General features: G+C 38.9%; 1 protein-coding gene across 1 annotated transcript; it reads right to left on the reverse strand.

Annotated features, from left to right (window-relative positions):
• Positions 1 to 274: 274 nt before the first annotated feature.
• LOC121322490 (bifunctional 3'-phosphoadenosine 5'-phosphosulfate synthase 2-like) lies at positions 275 to 22,505 on the reverse strand. Its single transcript, XM_041262557.1, has 12 exons — positions 22,288 to 22,505; positions 8,067 to 8,181; positions 7,532 to 7,767; positions 6,789 to 6,927; positions 6,322 to 6,440; positions 5,601 to 5,714; positions 4,681 to 4,792; positions 3,648 to 3,853; positions 3,167 to 3,302; positions 2,808 to 3,076; positions 1,903 to 2,132; positions 275 to 609 (listed from the first exon to the last, which is right to left on the reverse strand). The coding sequence occupies exons 1-12, from the start codon at positions 22,312 to 22,314 to the stop codon at positions 468 to 470; spliced, it is 1,845 nt and encodes a 614-aa protein (XP_041118491.1). The 5' UTR covers positions 22,315 to 22,505; the 3' UTR covers positions 275 to 467.
• Positions 22,506 to 22,821: the final 316 nt, after the last annotated feature.

Raw genomic sequence — 22,821 nt, forward strand, 5'->3', positions numbered from 1 at the left:
TGCTATAAAAGTCAGACACTTTTATATGCTGCATTTTCTACGGTTTCTTTGAGACAATATTTTAATTTGTGTGGGATCTTTATCTTTACAAGGTACAGCTCTGCTGTGACCACACATTATTTCAGTTAGTGTTGGTAACCACGGTTTTGTTGCATGTTGAATTTGATAAAGGGGCTTCGCTAAATGAGACATTTCTCAATGGCATAAAAAGTATTTTTTTTTTATAAAGCATAAAGGTCGATGTATCCATTGAATTGAAAAATAAAGATTGAAAACATTCTTTCTAAAATAAACATCAATATTAATCGTTGATTTGGCAAAAAAATAAAAATCGAATAGTAGCAAGCCTATATATTGCTATACAATTGGACAGCTTTACTGGTCATCTATATGTTTTTTAAGATGATAACGTACAGTTGCATAAAATCAGCTATTCAACCAGTGTTTCCTACAGTTACAATGAAACGTTAGTTCTCTTTTCCCAGAGAGACATAGTATTCGGTCAGGACTTTCCACGCCTTGGGAGCCATGAAGCCATCAGGGGGGTATTCACCATCGCGAGCGAGCTTCCTCATGCGAGTTCCTGAGATGAAGTCAAACTCACTGTGTCTGCAAAACGAAAACACAGCATGCATATATTGACGTGTACTGAGCACGATATGGGGATCTCAACACCATAACCCCTTACCACCATACAAATATATAGGGACCGGTTCAGTAATTAGTTGGCTTCATACAATTTGCTTTTAGATTTATATAATACAGTGCCACTGTTTTCACATTGCCACCCATTCACATTAGGTCCCACCCCACACAAATAAACTCAGTTACTATCTCAGATATACAATATATCTACTTCCAGAGTTTAGTTGTTCTGGGTACACTTAGACTATTTTTGTCCTGCTAACATCCTCATGTCTGTGTTGGTGTTTATCACACGATAATACGGTGCATGCAAGTATTTTCAGTGTATTTCTCTCTCTACAAAAAAACACCTTAATATCTGGATCCGTCTGGATCAGGGGTTGTGACAGGGCCATTGCTCTGCACAGGTGGGAATTAGTGTTGGTGTAATTTTATATGTGGAAATGGGTTTATTGTGTGTTTTTTTGGATTTGTTTGATTAATAGATTGTTTACAGCCAGGCACTCGATTGAGACTTCGCTGCCTGATGCGTATGGTTGAGAGGAGGGGCAGTGGTTGATTGGCTGTGCCGGTCCACAATCAGCAGGTGGGTGGGTCTCGACCGAGTGTCTGTCAGTTTGAAAACATCCAGTGGAGATGGCTCTGGGTGACTGCAAAGCCATGCTACAGAGGGCAGCTGCATATACTCAGGAGGAGAGCGTCCACTCTGCAGGAACGACAGCTACGCAACCCTGAAGCTGCAAGCGGTGCATGTGAAGGCAATGCCTAGCCAAGGTTGTATGAAGCAGCAGGAGTCCTTGTATGAATACTGGCTCGTAAGTAGGTTAGTTTAGGGGATAGTGATCCCATGTAATGTATAGCGAGGGTTACGTAGTGTAGCCCGATCCTGGAGCGGGACGCCTCGTTTACAAGGCTAGCGCTTGCCCTGTGTGGCACCTTTTATTTATATTTTTTGCACTGTGTTTTATTTTGCCTTTTGCACAATTTGCTGTATGTCCTCTGTGCGTTACCATCGCTGGTAACGTCACATTGCCCCTTTGTTTATTTACTTTTGTATTAATAAATCCTGCGCGCCTGTACTGGAGTTTCAACTCCACCTCCCATGTCTCTCTGTATTGCTCAAGCAGCGGCTGGCCACACATGTGACACGAGCACCCTGTCACAGGGGTTCTCAAACTTTGTGACAGCAGGCCTCCCGCAGAGAAGGAAAAAATGAATTCACCCCAAAGAATTGCTTTTAGCTGCCAGTCTTCTTACCGCTCTTTATCATAGAAGTCCATTGCTTTCTTTGCTTTGTTGTAGGCAGCCACTCTGAAGGGAATGATCTCCACGGAGGTGAGGCCCGGGGCCATGGTCAGAACCTTCGCTCCGTGAGTCGGCTCATAGATATCCTTCTTGGTCTCGGGATGGGGCATTCCAGCCGGGTCCCGACCCACGATGTAGAAGTTGGCTCCAGCAATCATCCGTGCCCTGCAGTGCCACTGAACCTGGAAAAAACCAAAAGAGCCATTCTCAGTCAAAGAATGTGCCATTTACTTGTCCTTATGTGTGTTTGTAAAGTAGTAAAAGCCTAGGTCTCTTTAGGAATAATGGGAGGGTTGTGTCCTGTTCGGAGTTAACTTATCACAAACATCTAGCAAAGACTTAATCAAAGGAGAATTTTCAATAGTTGTTTCAAATCAACTAGGTTTCATTAGACATTTCACTGCTAATGTCATTGTGTTGACATTATTCATCATCTGTGATAGGATTTAACCTTCTTCTCTGAGTCTAATCACACCGAGTCAGGTGTGCGATCTGTCAACATACTGAACAGCTTTTTTTGAATTGCTGTACTTAGCAGATGTGGAGCTCAATATATGGGCAATGTACCAGTATATAAATGTGTATGGTATGGATTACCTGGTAAAATGAAGCGCTTCATGCACAGGTGTTCAGCAGAGCTTGGCCTTTTTTCCAGGGTGTTATGAGGCACAACACTGATGTTTGGCCACTACTTATTTCCTTCTATTTTTACCTCAGAATCCATGGTTGAATATTAAAAATGACAGAGATATCTCGTAATACTGTAACATTTCAATGAAGTTTTTTTTGACAAATTATTTTCTTTCAAAAGTAACCCCTCACCAGCTTTAACCAGCACTTGGACCCAGGACACTTACTTCTGTAGGTCCAGCATACATCATGGGTGAAGGGAAAATGGCCACTATGGTGGAGGTGGGGTCCAGAACCCCCTCCTCCAGCACTGCAGCATGCTGCTTCATGCGCCAGGCCAGGGGCACGTCGTCATCCTTGGTCCATCCACCCAGGGGGTGCAGGAGCAGTACCGGGCGCTTGTACCCCCTTTCCAGCAGCCGGCGCTTCGTGTCCTGCATCAGCAAGGCGTGCCCGTTGTGGACAGGGTTACGCAGCTGGAAAGCAAAAATAGCATCTAGGGGGAGAGAAGATTTTGTCAGCAAATCCCAAACAAGAACGAAGCCCGATTGTTACTCAAGGCAGTGTATCAAATGGCATTCCTTACCAGCTTTCATTTCCTTGAATTTCTGCTTGAGTTCCGTAGGAGTCAGGCGATACTGGTCCAGTCCATCGTTCCATTTGATTCGCTCCAGCACCTCCAGGTCACCACCGACTAGCCAATCACCACCCTCCATCACCATCTGTGAAAAAGCAATGTGTAAATCACTGCTCCAGATCCAGTGTTTAATATTAATGGTATGAAATAATACACACTGTGATACACTGCGGTACTATGGTGCCATATCCATGCTAGCATATCTGTTTAATTCATTGGTCTTCCATTTCCTGTAATGCTGTGAGTATTACAATATTTAAATGGTAGTTTAAGAACCAAGTCCTACAAATGATTTCAGCCATTTGAGATCTGCCATAAAATAAAATATGTGGATCCCTATTTTTTTTTTTTTTTTTACCTTTTTATGTTCTTTAAAATAGGTCAGTTCAAAACTTTAAAAAGTGGGGAAAATACAAAATGTAACTGAAACCTTTATATGAGGGTGTTGGGCACAGACGGTCCCCCACTGACGAGCACATCGCTCCTCCTTCCTGTGCTCATAGAACTCAGGGTTGCGGAGAATGGCCACCTTGCGGCCTTCGTACTCCAGAGCTAACGCAGCACAGCCGTCCAGACTCTCCTTGTTCTCCGAGGACACGGACAGAACGATGGGCACAGACAGGTTGATTGTTTCTCCTGCATGGGGTACACCCTGTTATCACAGGCCACACTACCTCAGAGTCTAGTAGTGGCTTCATGGCTACCAAATCAAGCCTTGTTTCCTGAACACATTACAGAAAACAGGGAGATATTCCTGGAATTGCAAGGCTTTTGAACCCTGAGTTTGCTAGCGAGAAATCTCCATTATGGTTAAATTATAAATAAAAGTTTTCCAACCTGAATATAATGACACCTCAAAGGACCATCTAAAAGTGGTCATTAAATACTGTTGAATTGCCATGCTGAATATATATATTCACATAAAATCATCAGATAAATCACTATAATTAATTCTGGTAGAGGGCTGTGCAGAGTTGACTGTAGATTAAAAAAATCTTCAATGATGATTGTGGGGAAGCAAGTTGGGGAAGCATATTAGTGTTGCACAAGCTTCAGTGCACAATGCTTTATCTATGGGTTCCATAGCACTTTTATAAATATAGCCAAAAGTATTTTTAGATTAAGAATCTGAATGAATGGTACGTCACTTTTAAGTAAGGAAACTAATACATAAGGCATGGTTTAAATAAAAAGGTGAATACAGGATATTGCTGGAATATGATCCAGGAAGAAAAGAATAGAAGAGAGAGAACACATGCTAATTAACAGGTAATGAAAACTTATATATAATACCTCTTCACCCCCAAAGTAAGATTTTTATATTTATTTTGCTATATAACTAAAATGTAGTCTTCCGCAGTATATCTGAAGTTCTTCTCCTGTAAAGCAACTGTTAGTGGACAGACAACACTGGGTGGAATAAAAACAAATAAAAACAAACAAACCAAAAAAAAAACACTTACCATCTAATAATGTGCCAAAGTGTAAGACCTGTAGGAACTCTCTCTCCCTCATGAAGCCTTTCAGAGGCGTCGCCCATCCTTCAGCCAGCACCTGCACCCACTGCATATCGAGCTGAAGACAACACAACAGACCTTAGGACCCAGAGACGTCAGGGCTGGACGGCAAGACCGACACCAAACAAAGAGCCTGTATTTCAACCTCAACCTCTGAGCTGCTCCTGCCCCTATTTTTTTTTTTCTTTGTGTACAGTTCAGTGCCTCTTTCGACAATGGAACAAGCTACAAGGAGTTATTTCTCATGTAACTGGCACATGCTTAAATGTAAATAAACATTCCCTGCAATCTATGAAAGGTGGCCTACTTGTGTGAAACATAGACTGACAGGGACTTGTCCAAACATTTTCTTTAGTTTTATAAATAACTTATCTATCCCTGTTACAGTTTTAAGTATAAGTATGTTTGTGTTTTTCCTCTCTTCGTATCATAATAACCTGGGCCAATACCTTTTTGGAGTAACAAGGCCTAACGGCAAATCAAGCTTGTACAAATATACCAATCCTCCATTGAGAAATTTTAATGTAAACCTTAAATGGCTTTGGTGTGGATTATGGAAATACACACCAAATAGTACAAACAGAAGCATGTTGAGGTAAATAAGTACATTTGGAGAAAATAATTTGCTTGTTTTGTATTGTTAACACTTTTATATATAGTTTGAAAGGAGTATCATGCAATAGTAGATCAATGCATTGTTGTTGACATATAAATGCAGTGAGTAAGGGCAGTGCTTTGCGATACTTTTGTATAAAAGGCACTATATAAATGCAATAAATTAATAAATAAATGACCTGACTGTAACTGCAATGCTCATGCCGTTGAGGGACTACACCCCCCTGCCCCGAGTAGAAGTCTCGCTGTACCTGGGTGATCTTGAGTGTGGGCAGTGTCTTGGCGCCAGCCTGTGCCAAGTCCAGCTTGTTTTCTGGCACAAAGAGCTCCTTCACCTCCTCCATCATTGAAGTAGGAACAATACTCTGTAGAAAAAAAAACAGACGGGATGAATCAACAGCCCAAGCAACTCCTCAGGGGGACAGACCAGGATGGCTGATAATCTATTACAGCAACAGCTGGGCCCTGGAAAAAACACATTCCTCATCCCAACTACAACAAAATGCATTTCTCCTACTGCTAAAAAGAAATTGATGCACTTGAGAGCCAGTTTGTCAGAAGAAAATGTATATTGACTGTATTCGGGCAATAATATCCATACCAATAAAATAAAATAAATTAATAATAATTACATTTACAGTATAATCGTAAATCTTGAAAAACAACTCACTTCTAAATCTTTTGTAGTCATTTTTGTATTACTTTAGTATAAATACATGTTAATTTGGATTCATATGTTGTTTTTTTCTGACTTTACGTGAACGAAAAGACACAAATTCGCCCGTTTTCTCCTTGGAAACAGTGATATTTTTTAATTTACCTGTCCTGGTCACAAAAGCAAAGTTTGTGGGGAATAATAGCCATTTTCTATACTTTTGAGGCATAAACAATTAGGAAATAACACTTACTACCCAGGAACAAAAATTGTGTTACATAGTGTTATCTATAGACCTAATTTAAGCACAAGCACACCTGCTCCTGCAGCAGCCCCACCAGCTGCTGTATGCACTCATTCACTGTCGCCTGGCCAGTTTTCAGCACCAGCTCTGGAGCCTCCGGCTTCTCATACTCGGCATCAATGCCTGTGAAACCTGGGCAAAGGAACAGTTACAGGCAAGTTTTGCAGTCATACGACACCTTTCAAAATTGAACTGGGATTAGAATATTTCTGTGCAGCACAATTCCAGCTTCATATCATTTAACTCAACTCTAAATTTTTATTTATCTTCTACAGAGATAGGACTGGGACACAGTCATAATGATCTGCAATCACAATGCAAAACCACTGCAATGGTATGGAAATGGAAACAGGTCTGTACTACGAGGCAATAGTAGCTCAACAGCAGTTACGATGTTACAAACTATTGGTGTTATGGCTGACATGTATTGCTTCTGGCAAGCACTGTTAAAAGTATAAGAAACGATTTGAATAAAAGTACCTTTAATCTCTCCAGCACGTGCCTTCTTATAGAGACCCTTGACATCTCGACTCTCACAGACATCCAGCGGTGCGTTCACGAATACCTCGAAGAAGGGCAGCCCTGCAGCCTCGAGAATCTTGCGTGCTTCGGCACGATCCTAGAAAGAAACAGAGGAATTATTATGCTACACAGCTTATATGTGATGACTAGAATAATCCGGTTTGCATGCAGCCTTGTTTAACTTAACCAAATCCTATTAACAGATTTCTTCAACATGTCCTGAGGATTAAATAGTGTTGTTTTAAAGAGATGAAATGTACTGGTGCTGGAGGCACCTCTTTCTTCTGAGCTAAAGGTGTTAGGGACCCTTGCGCTTGTTTTCATATCCGGATGAAACATTAAACTGACGTCATGTCAATTTATGCCAAGGGGCTTGGTGGCGCAGTGGATTAATTCATTTGTTTGTCCTGCCTTTGAGAACTGGATATACATTTGTTACAGGTCTCAACCCAGCTCCCAGTCAACCAACATCCGAAAACGCCCACACAGTTCTAACCTTCTGGGATTCTGCTGGGAGAGGCCCATGAATAAATAGCAGGGGATATTCAGGTGTGGACTGAGGTTTCCTAGCAGAGCTACGAGGGCATGCTTTACTGTGCTATTTCAAAGCATACCACCTAAAATCCATTCGAGAAGAACAATACAAGGGATCATAGAACCCCAGCACACTTGATCTTCTTTGTGGCTTGCCTCAGTCTTACCTTGGTGTATGGCGAGATGAAGCTGGTGATGCAAACGAGACCAGCGTCCGCAAACAGCTTTGCCACCTCAGCGATTCGACGAATGTTTTCCTCGCGGTCCGTGGTGGAGAAGCCTAGGTTCTTGTTGAGTCCGTGGCGAATGTTGTCCCCGTCCAGAGAGTAGGAGGGAATGGCGTGGGACACCAAGTATTCCTCAAGGGCAAAGCCAATGGTTGTCTTACCAGCCCCCGAAAGACCTGCAGGTCAAAAGTTGCACTGCACTAGAACATTTTCAAACTGATATCAAAGGCTCTGAAGCCAATCAAAAGGCACAAAAGGAACCCTTATATAGGATTTTGAGTAGTTCCTTGTTTGTTTTACACCATTTATTAGGATCCTAATGTTTAACTAATTTGAAACTTTTAAAATCATATACCTTATAAAAAAAAATCTCATGAACTGAATGAAAATAAAGGGGTTCATTTGAGACTGCAATTTGTTTCTGGCACTAGCAGAGTCCAAGCTGGTGTTCAGTTCAAAAGGACAGTCTGCTTACCAGTCAGCCAGACCACACATCCACGGAAACCTGCCCTGGTGCCAACCACCTGCCCTCTCTTACTCCTGCTCACATGGTGGTCCTGGTACACAACATTGGTAGACCTCTGCAGATCCTGAAAGGAAAACACACAATATTTCAGAAACCGTGATAATGATGAAGAATAACCACATAATAACAGGGTCAATTATTATTTTTTAAAACTATTAGGAAAATTCAGGTAGCTGTTTGAGGGGATTTACCCCATGGACATTAAACATGTGTCTATATTTTTTATATTAACATTGAGTGTTTGAAATTATAGATACACAAATTGGAGAATGGTCATTACAGGCCCTGGTTAAAAGTAGTTTCCTCTTCTAAAGCTAATTTAACTCCAAAATTAGGCCATTACTGAATTCCTGGAGCGGTCGTGCCATCACTCCTAAAAACAGTAAAACAAATACCATCCAGTAATCACCATTAAGCTGTGTGATAACTGATGTATTGGTACTTGTATATATTCCAGGAGTAAAGGATTTTCTTTTTTTTTGGAATGTGATATTTAGATGTTTTAGTTTTCCACCACCACAAATACCAAGAAAAGATTTGCATCCAAAGACTGACCAGATCATATTACCTAATTAGAATTTTTTAGGTCGGAAACATTCAGGAATATACTGTACATTTGTATATAAAAATATATAAAATTTACTGTAGCTGTCATTACTGTAATTTTTATAGGTACTACCAAAGGTAAACAAATGCACGCCTTTTTATATTCCCCAGGAAAAAAAGCACTTTGCAACCTGCTACTTATAGCAGCCAGTATCCAGAATAATAACTGCTGTACATGCTTAGAAATGACCGTACTGGACAGCAACATGCTTTTCTTGGCCAAATGCTTTTCATCTCCTCCTAGATGACCTAATTGTCTGGACAGCCCTGGCCCTACAGGGATGACTTCATTCATTTTTTTAACTGACAACCATTCTCTATGGCCAGCAGATCGTATAGAAAAAAAAAGAGGTCATTTTAACATCTGCATAAATAGTAAACAGTGATACATGTTTACCAAAGTATATGAATAAAATGTTTTAATACAAGATCCAACGTGATGCAACGTGATTTGCAAATTTGATTAAGATTAAAAACCTATTATAAACTAAAACAATGAATTAGAACAAAAGAAAACTAAAATACCAGTAATTAACAGTAGAAATTATTGACAAATGTTTCAACTTTATACCTTCAGTCATTAGACCACCTCCCTATTCAGGCTCCATTTTGTAGCACTGTATATTATAAATATTCTTGGCAAGCTTGCTAATGGACAGAGAATGGATTTACTGAACCGCATTAAATAAAAAACTAAAAAAAAAAAAAAAAAACTCAAAAACAATACACTACAGAAACACACGCACAGCCTTACTAGATAATTATCAATCCGTAAGATGGCCGATTGTGCAACTTTATCAGTATCGTTAAAACAAAACTGTAATCAAGGCCACAGTGGCTCTCACCTTAGCACTCTGAATCCTGGTACACTATTATAGAAGTTCTGCCCCTTGCCTGGCCTCTAAATAACTGGTGAAGTACACAATACAGAATTGCTTACATCAGTGGGCTGAATCTGGTTTAATCTTTTAAAATTATAAAATCATACTTTGAAATTTGAACTAATCCCATTTTTTTCTCAGAGATAAATTAGTGAACAAATAACTGGCAGATGTATATATTTCAATGCTATACATCTGCTCAGGATGGAATATAGTTGACAATGAAAAATACAGGGAGCACAAACTCCCAGAAGAGTCACGTTTTGGCTCGTCTTTCCAGTACCAGTAGAATCTTATTCTTGCGGCTGACATGCTTTCAATTTCACTGTTCCTTTATATAACCTCTCAAAGTAGAATTCGGTGAATTGAAGATTAGCAGTGAAAAACTGGCAAGAATTGATTAACTAATTTTCTTTACTAATAGCTTTAGTACAGTTATTTAATTTAAAATAAATTGGACACACTATATAATCTATACTAACATCTGTATTTATTAATGGATTGTATTATTAAAATGATTATTAGGAACTATTTATCAACTACGATGTACTTTATATAGCTAAATGCTGGCAGATTAAAACTGTAGTCCATTGAGGTAAATCAGAGAATGTTTTAAAACCCATTTATTTTTAATTTAGGTAGGAAATGTATCATTTAGAACTACTTTTTTGTAACTTATTAAATGGAGATGTCTTGTTTACAGTATTTCACTGAACAATTGTATTACTTGGGTGTAGGTATCACTGGGAATGTGTAATAACCTAAACGCTGAGAACGGTCGCTTGGGGACAAAACACATTAATTTTTACTTGTAACCTCCATCGTCAATGAATAAAAAATGGAGATGAAGTAATTCTGACATCAGCTTTAAATTTTAATCTGTATAGTTTATTGATTCCTGTGAGGTCGATGCATCTGGTTTGTAGAACTGGAGAGCTGATTTAAATTAAGTGCAAGGGTATATATAATATATTCAATATAAAAAAAATCAAATTTACCTTAATCACAATGGCATTATAGAACAAACAAGAGGCTTAAAGGAGCCTCTAAATTTTCAAAACAACAATGACAAAGCACCATGAAACTAGTACAAAGGTGATGATGAGAATACAGGAGAGACAATCGTGAAGCCTTTAGAAAATACACACCCTGTCGTTTCGTAAGTTTCCAATAACTAACCAGTAAAAGGAAACCTGAGCTTTGCCTTTTTTTTTTATTAAATGCACAGCCTTCTTTTTCTTTGTGATTCCTGTAATTATATATGAAGGGGTAGTGTTACTGCCCCTGACTCTGCTAACAGCTACCACATGAAACACGTTTCTCTGTAAAAACTGTACTTGGTACAACACAAATGGTCAAGTCACTGAAGGACTTGAAAGCAATTATAGCTAGAATGTGTCATTTTTACACTTAACAATGGAGCTCATTTGAACCCCAACAACAAACAGAAAAAGGCCACTAGACACCATGTTGGTTCCTTTATCCAAATGTATCTTACGACAAATAATAACTGTACCTTAAACATCAAGACTAACTGTTGTACAAGGCAGTGACTTTGAAAACAAAATCACCTTCATTTAAACCAACGTTTATTTAAATTTGTTTAAAATGAATGCAAAGGCCCTAGCCGTTTAAACCAGCAGTACCCGTGTTTCAGTCCATTCCAATCCAGGATCTTGTTAGAACCAGGTCCCTATTTGAAAACATGTACAGTTCAATTAAACAAATAAAGACCTTAGACTGCTTAATTCAATAATGAAGGTATGGTAGGAATGGATTAAAAAAGAACTGATCTAAACAATAAGCTCAAACACACCATTTTACACCAAAACCGTGACACTAAAATGTCATCAATTTACTACATTCTCCCAGTTTAGCTACCTGTGGAATCATTTTCAGAAAGCAAACATTGTTGCCAGTGCAATTTGATGCCTTTACCAAATAGACGCAAGCCCTCCTGCTCCTTCAAAATTGAGCTGATATTTGATGCACTTTTCTCTGAAACTTGATAAGGTGTTTGTATATCTGGCTGTATTATTTTGACTTAGCTACATTTCTATTTGTTCATCATAGTGCTAATTAATAAGCCATGGGTTGAAAGAACAGTACATAACTTGCCATGTCCCCCTCCAAATGGGTATCCTGACAAAGCAGACTCTGTACTGTGCTGGAGTCAAATGATGATGTGGCAGTTCCAGCACTCTCCCTCTCCTGACTCAACCCCCTCCAAAAAAAAGAATCCTTCCCACTTTCGCCTCATATATACACAAGGAGCCTTTATTGCCACTGATTCTCAGGACCATTACTCACCAGACAGAGAACTTTTCATTTGACATGGAACAAGACAGAAGGCTGTTTTACGGAGAGGGCAGCTTTGAGAAGTCACAAAAAAAATGTTGCTACTGTGACACTAGCATCCTGGAAGACTGACTTTTTAAAATTATTATTATTATTATTATTATTATTATTATTATTATTATTATTATTATTACAAAAAAGCATAACGTGATTTATGTTCCAATTACAATATTATATATATGGAAAATAGTATAAGGTGTTATTAAGGTGTTCTAATGAAGAAAAGTATTTCATAAACTAATTATTATTTTAACAATTAGCTATGTTTTGGCTTATGCCTTCTTCAGACGGCATGGTAGAAAAAAACTAGGTAGACTGATGCCAGTTGTTTAAGTTTGAATAACTTTTTTATTTGTATTGTAATTCTGCGACTCAAAATGTAATTTGCATAGCAAAACTTGCGATTTGTGTAGCAATTTTTATTTCTATACTTTTTTTAAATTATTATTACATTGTATATTCACTGCAGGGCTAGAAATAATGCACAGCAGTTTGGTCCATTTCAGGTTTTACTAATTGCGATGTAAATACCGTCGATTTCCACCCCTGAAGCTGCACAGTGACTTACAGGTGAATGCTTTAAGAGCACTATGACAAAGAGAGTTCTGAGATGGAGTTCCAATCCTAAAAGCACGTGTTGGTTCTCAAACTGTGGTCCGCAGTGCCCAGGGGTTCCGCAAAATATTACAATGGGGAAGAAATTCTCACCCCACGTCTGCTTGCCTACTGAGTAAAACATGCCAATCTACTCTTTCTGTTTACACAGCGTGGTATTCCTGACGGTGAATGTGTAGTGGGGATGGCTGAATGCCAGCTGGTGACTCCACGCAGAGTACCTTTACTGGATGCGCCACTCGGGAGTCCCCTGGCTTTTCTTTCTGTGCACAATCCTACATTAGCCAAAAACCTTTCTGACCCATTATGGATATCGAAGCTTCCACATCTGGCAGACATTTTTATCCTATTAAATGCTCTGACCCTATCCACACAATGGGGCAAGACAACCATGCTTGAGGAGAGTGAGGAAGAAAATAGAAATTTGGAAAACTAGACTGAGCAATGGAGTCTCAGATATGTTCCCACTACTGACTGAATTTCTGGATACAAACATGACAGTTGAGTGTGTGAAAGAGAGGATCATTACTCACTTTTCAACACTGGCAGAGAACTTCAGTGTTTACTTTGAACATATAAACACAGATGAATATGATTGGGTTCGGAATCCATTTTAAAATTTAGCTTGTCATCTTGTGGCTTGAGTGGAAAACTAGAAGAAGAGCCGGTATGGCAGCTATGAAGACAAAGTTTAGGTCCCTATTGGAAGTGGAGAATGACTTACGAGTCAACCATCATGGCAAAAATAGACACTCAGGTGTGAGATTCAGGAACATCCATCTGAAATCTGAAAATAAATACCCTTTTTCTTAAAAGCACTATTAACAGTGCGTCGTTATGTGCAACCCACATATCAAATACTATTACCATTTAGTGGGGGGGGGGGGGGGGGGGGGGGGGGGGCATGATTATTATTGCATTTGAAAAGGGGTCTGTCAACATAAAAAGTTTGAGAACCTAAGTAAGTGAGAGGCTAAGAGCAAGACTTTATCCACAAGGCTATGGTTTAGGAGTTGAAGTGCACTGCAACAGGTTGATCGAGCTTTTTAGCACTGTATAACATAGGTGACATTGGTAGATCTACAGAAGATATATTGTTATCTTTGACAGGTAGTACACACACACACACACACACACACAGACACTATATATAGTGTCTATAGTCATATGGTTGATTTGTGGTATATTATTTCATCTTTTTTCTTTTCTTCCATGTAACATTTTGATGATAGCCCTAGTGTAAAAGAGCACAGATTAACTTGTACTGCAAACTAATATAAGGGGTTACTTCTGTTCAACAAAACAAAGTTTTCTGCTTGAGTTGCTTATCTTTATTTTGTCAACCTGTCTCTACAAACACCTGAATTAAACGGTCACCAGTATGGCCCAGAATACAGTCTTTATCTTCACTGTGAGTGAAAAGAGAGGCACTTTGGATGAGCAGCCACAGGTTTCGGTACTTGAGGTGATCAGGTAACTCAACTTTATCTGAAACTGGAGGGTGATTTTTTTTTTAAGGTGATAAACTGGTATAAAACAAATTATTAGTTAGTATAGTGAAAGTAGACTTTCCGGTTAAGGTGTCACATTGCTACCAATTTCAGCTAAATTGCAGATTATCATACTGACAGAGATGTTTCATCCAACTTTCAACAAGAGTACCCTAAAACACCAGTTTCACAATATAACCATGAACAGGTAACCTGTCAACTCCGGCCTAAATTCAGGAGTAAAAGGAAACATCCAATAATAAATCTCCACATAGGCCCTAAAGATAGTTAATAGGTGTGTGCTACAGTAACCTTCGTCAAATTCTTATTACCTCAGCTCAATCGCATCCTCTTGATTGGACCAATTTAGGCCTAAGTTTATTTAATGTCAGGTCTCTGTCTAATAAGGCTCCATTAATTAGTGATTTTACTCATGATTACAACATTGATATTCTCTCTTTGACTGAAACATGGCTTGGACTGAATGACAATGTTTCCCTGATTGAGGCTTCTCCACCTAACCATTCTTTTTTTTTTTCTAGAAATCTCCTTGACATTAAACAGTCCATTACCTGTTTATATTGTAATTATTTACCGACCACCTAAGTCGAACCCGCTATTTCTGGCAGAATGTGGGGATTTGCTATCTATATTGACAGTTAAATATGATAGGATTCTTTTATTGGGTGATTTTAACCTTCATGCTGACAATGATTCTGATTCTAACTCCTTGGAATTTTTAAGGCTACTGGATTCCTTAGATTATATCCTGCATGTCAAACGCCCTACGCATAATTGTGGCCATATTTTTGATCTGGTCATTTCTCGTGGTTTAGCTGTTAACGTCATAACCCTAGATTTTACCATTTCTGATCATCTTGCCATTCTTTTTGAGGTGAATCTGCCAGTCTCTACAAAGACCGTGGACCGTACACTTAAATCCTGGGTAATTCATTCTTCAACTGCTGTTAAGCTTTCTGATGTCTTGAGCTCATTACTACTCTCTGAGTCTTCAACAGTAGACGAGCTGGTTAATATCTACAACACCACCTTGACTGGTCTCTTAGATACTGTAGCGTCAATAAAAACTTGGAGAGTGTCTTTTAAAATAAGATTCAATGATACAACCTGTAAAATGAAATATGAGGGTCGTAAAATAGGGAATCTAAATTGCACGTTCATTACATCACATGGAAGGGCCACCTGGTTAAATACAGGAAAGCTCTTCATCACATCATCACATTATTCTTATTTAATTGCAACAAATAAAAATAAATCAAATTTCTTTTTGCTACCCTAGATAAATTAATTAATCCTTCCCCTAATAGACCACCCTTGACATTGGCTCCTCTCACAGCTGCAATGACTTCTGGCATTTAAAAAAAAAAAAAAATACTAGACATCAGAAATGGGATTTCACAGACACTTTCTACTAAGGAGGCCTCCAGCACAATTGTACCAACTATACCTATTAAGGCTACTATGGGGGCTTTTTCTTTGATTACCTTACAAGAACTGACAGAGCTAGTTCAACATATGAGAGCTACTGCATGCTGTCTTGATCCTATTCCTACAAAACTATTAAACGACATTCTGGGTGTTATTAATACCCACCTTAAAAAAAAAGCATACGCTTAAAAAAACACAATTTGGACCCTAAAGTCCTCAATAACTATAGGCCAATCTCCAACCTACCATTCTCAGATAAGGTTCTTGAGAGTTGCAATTCAATTACAAACATTTCAAACTCTTAATGGTATATTTGGTATAATGGTATATTCTGCCTTTGATACTGTAGGCCATTCCATCCCTCTGAATCGTCTTGAAACCACAGCAGGACTATCTGGCCTTGTCCTACCCTAGTTCAAATCTTATCTTTCTGGTTTCTGACTGTCTCTATTGGGAGGTAAAATGTGCATTATCGGAAGTTGTCTGTGGTGTTCCACAGGGCTCAGTTCTAGGTGCCTTGCCGTTTTCATTATATATGCTACCGTTAGGTGACATTATGCGCAGACAAGGACTGAACTTCCACTGCTATGCTGATGATACCCAGCTATATTAGTCTCTAAAGCCAGGAATTTCTTCTGCCTGGGTGTTATTAGCTACTTTTCTTACAGACTTCAAGCATTGGATGTCACAGAATGTTCTAATGTTGAGTTCAGATAAAAAGGTTATGCTAGTGGGATCAGAGAACCAACTAAAAGGAAATGTGGGATTACAAGAGCTCAACCCTTGCAGTCTCTCATCAAAAAAACTATCATCTTTGGTCCTAATCTATCATTTGAGACACATATTCAGGAAGATACTAAAGTATCTTTTTACCATTTCAGAAATATAGCCAAATTTAGACCAATTATTTCCGTATCTAATGCATGCCTTTGTTTCATCTAGAATTGATTATTGTAATGGACTTTTTTCTGGTGTCCCAGAATGTGTTGTATCCCTCGTGCAGATTGTTCAAAATATCGCCGCTAGAATTCTGATTAAAACCAGGAGAAGTGAACATATTACCCCTGTTTTGGCATCTTTACACTGGCTCCCTGTGCAGTACAGAATTGATTTTAAGATTTTGCTGTTAACTTACAAGGCCCTGAATGGATTAGCACCTAGTTATTTGCTGGAGTTACTGACCCCATATCTTCCAAACTGCACTCTGAGATCACAGGATGTGGGGCTGCTGGTATTCCTAGGGTCAACAAAAGCAACATGGGAGGTAGGGCTTTTTTTTGTACAGCTCCTAAATTAGGGAATGCTCATGGTTATGGGTGTTCCAATAAACAGATACAGTGTGAAAGCCATTAGTTCTGGTTGCCTCTTTGCTATCTTACAAAGGTCTCCTGGGGTCAGCCCTGTGCTCCATCACCGGCCTGCTGAACTTCCAATTGGGATTCACTGATGAGGACTTCCATTAAGATAGGGCCATGACTCCATACAACTACAGTATACTTTTCATGTTGTCTCAAATCACTGAATTACGTGAAAGACTACAGTGGGTGCCTTCAAGGTACTGTGCTTCCCGATAGTGTTTTAAAAATACCTTGGCTGCTCAGCTGGCCAATTCACTAGCCTTTCCTGCTATTCACCACTGCGGGCCTAGATTTGATCAAACATGAATGAGTTTGGAGGTTTCAATTTCCACAGATGCCCAACACTTGACTGTCCACAAGATGGTTTGATAAAGTAGAGTGTGCAAAACGTCAACATCTCTGGAAGAATGGAAGAGCAGTAAACTTCACTGTGACCAGTTCTGTCTAAAACATCAGGCCACCATAGAGGCTGCTCTCTGTCAGTCTGAAACAGCTCTCTATCACTACTGTTTTACTCATTTCCTATGGATTGTACACTTTACAACTGAACAGGACTGCGGGACACTACAGCTTTTAAAAGACGTGAAACAGAGAGATTCATAATTACAGCGATGTGATCGGGTGCCATTGCACCTGACTACATTTCATAAAACATTTAATATACTCCCTAACATTAGCACATCATATTTCGAACAGACACTGCAGAAGAGAGCCAGGAATAGGCAGGATCATCCAGCAAACAAGCCAGTCCATTCATATGGCAACACTGGCCTGTGTTGCCGTATGAATTTCCCTAGCCTGGCACAAACTCATATTCAGCATTACAATTCAGGGGTCTGTGCTACGCTTATTAAAAGGAGCCCTTTTATAGCTGCCATTTACTCAAACCAGGGATACATGAAAACATCTACGTTTGTAGCATTTTAAGACAAGTAGTGTAGAAAATGGATCATTGTGGTACCAATCATATAACAATCCACGCTGAGGGCCTCATTTACGAAAATTTGGAGTTAGTGCGCACGTAAAGTAGCGAGCCTAACGTGCACAATATATCTAAATTTAATGCTCCATTTGCTAACAAAGAATGCATTCAAATATGTGCACAGTACTTGGCTAATTTAGATACTATACCATGCATACTACATGTAGTATTTAATACATACATGTAGTATTTAATTTGCACGGTAATGTCAGAGACTTACCCGTGATCACCATGATATCAAACAAAAGCCCCAGCAGTCCAAGTATTCCTTGTCTGATGTTAATTTTTTTAAATGCCTTTTTCCTTTCTCCTTTAATGCATATACAATAAAAGTCATGTTGTGCAATAACATCATTTTCTATTTAATTTTCTTTTTGAGAAATATCGATTGATGAGACGTACCCTTAATTCTCTTCCTTGTCAGCATTCACCCTCATGCTAAATTCATATACAAACTTGTTGAAATAAATTGCTGTTACAGTTCAGATAAAAAGCACTTTTCAATTGATTTTTTTGTTCAGTTTGAAAACATCTGTATTAGTCTTTTTTTATTTTTGTTAATAAATACAGTATTGTACACTTTAGCGCTGCATGTTTAGAAATCTAGTTTGGTGGGCCACCACCAGAAAATCTGAACAAGACATCAGCCTATACATTAATTAAGATAAATGATATATTTCAGAGCTGTACCAAGTTCTTTAAGTAAGTACATTAGGTAGAAAACAGAAATTCCATATGTAAATGCATTAAATCCCTCAAAGCAGAACTATAGTACCTAGTAGTCAGGCACTGTATGATTTTAATAAAAATCAAACATCAATTTAAATGGATGTGAAAAAAGCCTCAAAGTGCAATGTAGTAAAAGCCTGCCCCAATGATTTACTTAACATGTGTCCATAGAAGACATCACATCCAACACCACACAGAAACTGGAAACCAACTATACATTTCCTGAGGTTGAAAGTTCACAGTAACCTTAACCTTTGTGGAACAATCTGCTTGGGCAAACCCATATGGCTTTAATTCCACAGTCCTCCCTGAAAACAGTTCTGCTGCTACAGAGTCCTGCAGCAAAGAAGCTGAGTGTGAGGCTGGTGAAGAAGACAGAGGCCAGAAACTAAATAAAAAGTATACCAATAAATGTTATTCTTAAATTGGCATCATTATTTAAAAGTAAATAAAACTACAAATAACACAAACAAACACGTCTAGTGCTGCATCCTGGCAACAAAGACGTGATCACCCTCTCCTGCAAACAAAATTCACGATTATGACATTTTTATTATTTTTAAGTATGCTTGTGACAAACAGCGAATGAATCCTAATCAACAATCTCCCTGCGGACCTGTGAGGACACTGTATAGCCGGAGCAGAACGACCCGGAATGGATGGTTGGACAGTTCATTCCAGGTCAGTCGGAAGCCGGACATCCAGGAAGGGGGCGGGGCCACGATATCAGAAGTCCGCGCCTGAATGCAGTAGGCGACGTGTCACGGATTGGAGGAGATGTGATTGGCCGCGCCACCGAAAGAGGGCGTGACAAAGGGTATTTAGGGGAAGTGGCCCCAATGATCTGTTCCTTAGCTATGGTTACAGAAAGAATCCATTGAGAGAATGGAAATAATTAGTAAGGAGCGTTACGTGTTTTGTTTGTCTTTGTAGACAGCTCAATATCCGGAAGCTGTCGCTATTCAGCCAGCATCAAACCTGGACTGCACTGCACTGTTCCTCACTGTTCACCAATGAACTGCTGTTGGACTATTGTTTATAATGCCTCACCTCTACACCTGTGCACTACCAACCACAAGTTCACAGTCCTGAAGTGCAGTTTAAACTACTCCAGCAATGTCTGTTTTAAGACAAGCCTAATCTGTCACAGAAACAGCACTGAATTGCAAGAGCCCTGTGGTCAGGTCGGGCGCCTGCTGGCTTCCCTGTAAGCTGCCCAGGGCTGCATTGTCCTCCCATGCTGTAGCTCTGGGTGGCTTCATGGTGAGTCTGCAGTGTGTAAAAAAGCAGGCTGCAAATGGCACATGCTTCGAAGGATAGCATGTGTTTGTCTTCGCCCCTCCCGAGTCAGCGCAGGGGTGGTAGCGGTGAGCTGAGCGGTGAGCTGGGGGGGGGGGGGGTTATTAACTGTTAATCTTTCCTGCTGGCTTAATAAAAAAAACAAATAAAAAAAAAAACAGAAGTAATACTTATTTTTGGTTGCATGTCAATCAGACATTCACTACAGTATTATACTGGCATAACTTGTAAAGCTTAGGTTGGACTGCTTCACTGATCAAGGTGCACATAATCATTACTTTGCATAACATTTCGCGTAAATGAATACATCTAGTTAATACTAACCAGACAAACAGAGTGTTACTGAAGTATTGTCCTCTACAAAAAGCACTTTCTTTTTCTATAGTATCCATAATCCCCTGTATGTGCATTGACAGTTAAACATTTACACAACACATGAAAATATTGCAAAATCGCATGACATCAACAACTGTCATTTTAGCCTCATAGCCCCAATCAAGACCTTATTTTTATAATTGCTTAACTTGAAGTGACAAAAATGCAGAAACAGAGATATTTATGTTGGTATTTGTATGATATTTTATTTATATATATATACACACACAAACATTTAGCTATTTTTTACTTGTGTTGAAAATGGCCATTCGTTTAAGCTACATTGCCCAGTTTGGGCACATCCAATGTGAAAATAAATGTCAATTAATTGCAAAAGGGAAAATGTGAAACAGATGTAATTAAAGAAAGTGTGACCTTTATATATTTTTAGACCTTACCAAATAAACCAAGTACATTACAGCACAGTGGAGAGTGAGGTATGTTTGATTCCACCTTTAGGTGCACAGAAGGCTGCTGAATATTGTACTGGGTGGAATCTAAACAACATACATATTACCTAACACGTAGAAGTCATAGTAAGAGTGATCGGTAATCTGAAATTTCTCTCCCCTTTACAAACTAAAAAAACTGCACATCTACAGAGAATGTGCTTAGCATAAGAAATGTTGACAAGTAGCCTACAATGATATGTACTTTCACCTTAATTCATTTATGGCTAGTGTTTTAAACAATTAATGGTAATCCAGGTGACTATTATACCTATAATAAACCCCACTAATTGTCTCTAAACGGGTCTTGTTTTTCATTGCCAAAAAAGTGCAGGCTCCAGGAAATTAAACTGTTCTGAACTGACCACTGGTGCTCTCCAGTGAAAATAAAAAAAAAAATTACAGTGGCAGGAATGCCAGAGGTGCGCAGGGAATAGTGGTTCCATTCACTGAGGTCAGTCAGACTTGCTGTGCTATGTACACACTGCTGGGCAGTCATACAATCACCTTGCTTCATAAACTCCAGAGACACACACGCAAGTGCTCTCATAACGAACTATTATGAAAAGGAACATTTAGTCCATGAAAAAAAACCAATACCAGCGGTCAAACTCCACCCAAATCAAAAGACGGTATTTACATAGTGAACACCTAAGTGCTGTGTAGATCACAGTGTAAGATATTGTGGGTGTAGTAGGTGAAGAGTGTGAGACATTTGCCGGGTACTCAAGTTTGTTTAGTGCTGTAGGATATCTCGAATATCTCACATATTTTCTACGGCAAAGTAGGACACGAGGCTGAGAGGGTATACCCCCAGAAAAAAATAGCAGGGTAAATTGGTTTTTGCATGTTTTACAATACTACCTATCTATTTTCTTTTTTGTGCTTCACCACTTTTCTAGACTTTTGCTATACTGTTGTGTTTTACACCACATACGGTCAGAGCACACACAGACTTTCATTACTTGTACATATACCACAGCAATACTGTATTAAATTTTTGAACATTGGTATTAGGATAAGGTTTGTAAAAAGTAACACATGAAAATCTTTTCACAATTAAAATGTGTTTTTATGCCTACTCTTTGATATTGGCAATCACCCAAAAAGCAGAATCAAAATGCTCTTTAATCAAAAGTAGTATACAACGTGTGTATCCCACTTGATCAAATCCTTGATGTATTTTGGATTGTGACTCTGATATAAAATATAACAATTGCATATATACTTCCTGCACAATAAAAATAAAATAAAATACATTAACTCAATTAAATGTTTTAGGTAATAAAAGTCTCACATTGTTAATATTTGCAGCAATCTGGTAATTATGTATTTTAAAAAAAAGCTAAATTATGTCTGTCTGAAAAGGATTTGGACATACACACTGAAGCAAAATACTATTTACATAAATCTATATATATACATCTGTGTTCGGATCACTGTCGTGCGCTTTCAATCATTTCCATTGCAGTTTATTAAACTTTTCACAAACGTAAACGTAACAGTTTGAAGTTGAGCGATATAGGGGTCCCCAAACTGTTTCTAACTGCCCAAAGTTATAGAACAGCAGTCATCTTACCGTCCGCTGATTCTTGTTTCCTGACATGCTGTATTTCTGCTGTGTTCCTGGAGCTGTGTGGATTCCTCGTCTTCAGACGGCTGACCGGAATGTGTACACTGATTAAAGTGTGATCAGTTGCTTAGGAGTATAGATACAGAGAAGAGCGAGTGTAAAATGAGCACAGACACGTAGCATTTCCCCGGTCCAGCCTTTCCTCCTCCTTCTCTGAAAACCATAATCTGCAGAAACTGTATAAAACATCATCAGCCACGTCATTACTGGGAGGGGAATCGCAGAAATTCTACTTTAGAAAAGAGAGACAGTCGACGAAACGGAGATGAGGGCGTCCTCTGTCTTCAAACATCAAAACGCAAATAACGGAATGAAAAGAAGTAAACGTGTACACCTTTAATATAGTGTGTTGTGATTAAGCTGCATTTATTGAAACTAAGATATGGTTTATTATGTACTAGGGAACGAATGAATACAAATATGAACCAGGAAAGTATATAGTGAACAACCATTGTCTCAGGAGGCATCATTAAATTTGTG

This window comes from Polyodon spathula, chromosome 10 (assembly GCF_017654505.1).
Source record: "Polyodon spathula isolate WHYD16114869_AA chromosome 10, ASM1765450v1, whole genome shotgun sequence".
NCBI classification, from domain to species: Eukaryota; Metazoa; Chordata; class Actinopteri; order Acipenseriformes; family Polyodontidae; genus Polyodon; species Polyodon spathula.